At 36.6% G+C, this 5,000-nt stretch overlaps 1 protein-coding gene across 1 annotated transcript in view; it reads left to right on the forward strand.

Moving 5' to 3' along the window:
• The first annotated feature begins 2,059 nt into the window (after nucleotides 1-2,059).
• Nucleotides 2,060-5,000, forward strand: part of LOC147469874 (uncharacterized) — an 8,842-nt gene continuing 5,901 nt past the window's right edge. Inside the window, exons 1-2 of the mRNA XM_086546379.1 lie at nucleotides 2,060-2,101; nucleotides 2,389-2,545. Of these exons, the coding sequence (XP_086402505.1) occupies nucleotides 2,060-2,101; nucleotides 2,389-2,545 (199 nt within the window). The remainder of the gene's footprint in view (nucleotides 2,102-2,388; nucleotides 2,546-5,000) is intronic.

The following is a 5,000-nucleotide window of genomic DNA, read 5'->3' on the forward strand; positions in this document are numbered from 1 at the left end:
ACATCAATATCATTTTCTCGTGCAAATGATCATAAAAATAAAAACATGAATAGCTCTTCATATCCATCTCAAGAATGCAAAAGGTCTCTAGTGACTGTCAATTATTAAAATGATATATTTCTGAAGGGGGAGCATTTTTCTCGAGACCAGCATTGTGCTCTGGTGGGTCATTCCGGGTCCTCCAGGGTCTCCGCTCCGGTGTAAAAGCATGACCTCTCGCTCGGTGTATGAGTGATAGTGTTGTTTTCTTTCTTGTAGATGTCTTCAGCTATATGCTGGTTACTTCTCCAAACGAAACACTACGGATACAGTGGCAGAGAGAGAGAGAAGAGAGAGAAGAGAGAGAGAGAGGGGGGGGGGGGAGAGAGAGAAAGAGAGAGAGAGAGAGAGAGAGAGAGAGAGAGAGAGAGAGAGAGAGAGAGAGAGAGAGAGAGAGAGAGAGAGAGAGAGAAGAGGAGAGAAGAGAAAGAGAGAGAGAGGGAGAGAGAGAGAGAGAGGAGAGAGAGAGAGGAGAGAGAGAGAGGAGATAGACATGTGAGAGGAGAGAGAGACAGAGAGAGAGGAGAGAGAGAGAGAGAGCAGAGAGAGAGAGAGAGAGAGAGAGAGGAGAGAGAGAGAGAGAGAGAGAGAGGGGAGAGAGAGAGAGAGAGAGAGAGAGAGAGAGAAGAGAGAGAGAGAAAGAGAGAGAGAGAGAGAGAGAGAGAGAGAGAGAGAGAGAGAGAGAGAGAGAGAGAGAGAGAGAGAGAGAGAGAATTCAAACTACTTTATTGCAGTAATTACAATGGTTATTCTATTTACATGTATAGTATTTACAGTGTGTAATAACATAGTATTAAGATAGACAATATAAAGTAAATGCAGCAAAAATAGACAATATATATAAGTGAGTGAACTCCCGTGTTTGGTTTGATGTTCAAGCGCCTGATGTCATTGACAATTCAATTGTTCTTTCAATTTTGTTTTAAATGAACTTAGGTTGGAAATATCTTTAAGATGTTGTGGTGGATGTTCCAGGTCATTGGTCCACGAATATTCCTTGCTCTTTTTTTTTTTTTTTTTTTTTTTTTTTACTGGTTGTTGTTTGTGTAGCTAAAGGCCAATGTGGATAACTTCCTTGTATGATGTGGATTAGTATACTTATGCCATATTTGTATTTTTGTTGAATTTTAACCATTTCAGTTTGTTTATGTGTGGTGTTGTGGGTTGAGTTGCTTAGTTTAATGTAGCAATCCCCGAATTTTATAGATTTTGGCTATGTTTTGGCTACCTATAGAAATGAATTGTGTTTTCTGTGAATGCAGCTGCAGACCATTTCACTTAAATTAACGCTTTGCTTCTATGAGAGTTTGTTTGGTCTTATTAATTATTAATTCATTTAAATTGTTTACAGAGGCAGGGGGGAGAAATTGAGAGTCGTACTGAATGAGAAGACTGAGAAGTTTTTTTTGCAACAGTCATTAATAAATAGAGTGAACAAGATTGGTCCTTATGTGGAGCCTTATGGAATACCAAATGAAACTTGATGTTTTGGTGATAGATTTCACGTATTTTGACATATTGAGTTCTGATGTATACATAATTTCTAAACCAAAATGATCAATTCCGTGATTTCTTAGATTGCAGAGAAAGATTTCATGGTTAACACTTTCAAATGCCTTCGACAAATCACAAAAAAATTTTTTATTTGGTGACTCAAAGAAATCATTGAAATGTTTTATTCTGTGTGAAGTTTCTTCTTAAGCTCTAATGTGTTTACCGGTTTCGGAAGAGTCATGTCTACATTCTTTGAAACGTTTTTTTTAATGATTTGCTTTAGCACATTTCATAAGTAGTTATAATTGATCTTTTTGTTGTTTATGTTCAACCTGAAGGGTAGCATCAAATCTTTGTGGGTGTTATTTCTATCACTTATGGCTCTCCTGATGTCGTCGTTTATCCAGGGAGCAGGACATCCAATCGTTTTGTTTAATAAGGAGCGGAGGCATGGGTGGCATTCTTTATCACATTTCTTAAAACATTACTTGTCTGTCAACTTCATCTGTTAATAAGAGCTCTGAGAATGTCGATTCCTTGGCCAATGGCAAAAGGACTGAAGGTCATGGTTCGTTAAATCGCGAGAAGATTTGATGACTGGTTGTCGCCCTGGCTTATGCAAATTCAAAATCATGGTTAAAAGTTCATGATCAGCAATTTGGCATGGGGTACTGTATGTATGTTGAATGATATCGGGTCTGTTTGTTACTGTGATATCTAATATGGATGAGGTATTTTCTGTAAGCCTTGTAGGCTTGTTTATGAATTGTTTTAATTTATTCTTCTTAATAATTTCATTCAACTCAGCATTTGATTTATTAAGTGGTTTCCTTTTCATTGAAATTCTTTAAATAGATTTTCAAGATAAACGAATCTCTCAATGGTGACATGAGGGTGCCTAGAGATGGCGCCGATAAGGAAGGAGGGATACAAACTGCTATGTACGGTTACCCAGATGTCTTCTACCGTTGTGTTAAGTACATATGGAAAGAAGATCTTGTCAGATTTAAAGGTATCTCGTACATATATGCAAATTCCGCCTCCTCGACCTGCATCACATCTACAGACATGAAAATGTGGAATGCTGATGAAATTGCTTGATATTTCTTGGCGAAGCCTTGTTTCACTAAAACAGAAAATCAATATTCCTCTCCTTAATTACCATTTCATTTTCATCAAAGTGACTTAGAAAAGACTGTGTATTGATATGTTCTATTCTGATTGTTTTGATTGTGGTCTGACCGCAGTGGCATAAAAAATTCTGCTCTTTTATGTACTTTTTTCTTTAAAAAAAAAACCTTTACATTATTAGGGAACATGTCGGACTCTATAACAGGTTTATCTCTTTGTCCCTTATAGTAACGGTGAAGCTAGAATAGTAATCGTGTGTCATTTGTGTTTTGATTGCTTTTGCATTAGATATGTTGGTAAAATTATTGACGAGGAAGTCTTCAATGTCTTCTTCGTTTGTACCTGAACGACAGCTCGTAATATATAAATACACTACCTTGGGACGGTCGGTACCTTGTAGGGGTTTCGGTGTATTGCGTTCCTCCCTCGTTTTTTTTGGGGGGGCTCGAGGTAACAGTGACGAAACCTTCCTCATCTTTTCAATGAGATTGATGTTTCCGCTCGTACTACGTTGTTGTTGATGACGAGCGGTGGCGTTTGTGTAGTAGGAGGGGTGGTAGGAGGGGTAGGGGTAGGCACGTGGTGGTGTGTTGCATCTTCCCAAAGGTTGAAACACATAGGAAGGCAGGCAAATGTATAGATAGATAGATAGATAGATGGACAGATAGATAGATATACAAAGAAAGAGAGTATAGATTGTCTACACGGCTTTATTTTGTCTATCCAATTTTCCTTATTACAAAAAGAAATAGCGTACTGTACTTTCTTCTAATGTAATACATATATCTTCACAAACTTCAAAGTGACATTCAGAATTAATCATTGATATGTAGATGTTATCACCAACTATTACTACGCGATACCATGCAAGAAGAATATTTTGTGACCTACTAAAACACATTCCAGAGAAAGAAAGTCACGCCAGGATAAGGATAACAAATAACTATATCCTGACGAAGGATTACGCCAAAGGATAGCGGAAAAAATGACAAGTAGGCGGGATGAGGAAATATGATAAAAGAAAGAGAGAGGAGTTTCAAAATCAAAATCTGAAATTCTCACAGCTATTCAAAAAAAAAAAAAAAAAAAAAAAAAAAAAAAAAAAAAAAAAAAAAAAAAAAAAGAGCAAAAAGTGCCAAATGCTTACAAACAAAATGAAGTGGAAACAAATAAAGATTACCTAGAATATGCAAAGAATGGTCTATTTTTATTAAAGATGTTTAAAGTAGGTATGGTAAACTTAAAAGAATATTACGTAAGTCACAATTCAACTGAAAATAACGGTAAAAATAGTGGAAACCTATTCAATGGCTCCCAGTCTACGATATGCTACAAATATATCTTTTAAGAAAAAGCCACTAACTCAGGCTATTATACAACATTTAGAAGCCAAAAGCGTAAAGTAAAGCAGTGAGTGTGTAACAATATTTCAACGTGTCTCGCGTTATTAACTGGCACTAGAGGTGACGAATAATTTAAAGAATTGAAGATAGCGATAAATAAACGCAGAAGATAAACAAGATAATATTGTCAAGAGAATCTCAGGAGATTTAGAAAAAAAAAAAAAAAAAAAACAGGCATGAATTCCTGCAATACTAAAAACATTCCCTTTTTTTCTACACGTATAGTATCAAACGCTATACAATATCCCAATACAAAGCACGGCGAGTATATACTTCCGAAAAAAAAGTATTATGTCAAAAGAGAAAATCCAAAATAATATAAAAACAAGAAGGCAAGACAGTCAAGATGAAATGTGAATGAGCGTTGTTGTCCGAGCAATGGCGGACGGGGAGTGAGGAAGCCAAGATTAATTGATACATATTGGAGATAACCTTTAGATATATCTATGCGCATCATATCTGCTTTATATTGGTGTGTACCGGTATGGTGATGATGGTGGTGATTTGGATGATTTTGGATGGGGCTGATGTTGATGGTGGTTATGGTGATGGTGATGATGATGAGGACGATGATGACTATGGTGATGGTAAAGATAGGATGAGGATGGTTATGGTGGTGATTATTGTGATGATGATGATTATGCTGCTGCTGATGGTGATGCTGATGGTGATGCTGATGGTAATGATGATATTGATTATGATAATGATAATGATGGTGATTATGACGATGATGAGGATGAGGATGAGGATGATGGTCATGGTAATTATGATAATGAAGATGAAGGTGATGATGATGATAATGATAATGGTTAGAACGATGGTTATGATGATTATGATGATGATGATGATGATAATCATAGTGATGATGACGATGAGGATGGTGGTGATGATAATGGCGACGAAGATGATGGTTATGGTGGGATGATGATGATG

Source organism: Penaeus japonicus, unplaced genomic scaffold (assembly GCF_977035675.1).
Source record: "Penaeus japonicus unplaced genomic scaffold, GWHDUDI00000001_assembly GWHDUDI00000018, whole genome shotgun sequence".
NCBI classification, from domain to species: domain Eukaryota; kingdom Metazoa; phylum Arthropoda; class Malacostraca; order Decapoda; family Penaeidae; genus Penaeus; species Penaeus japonicus.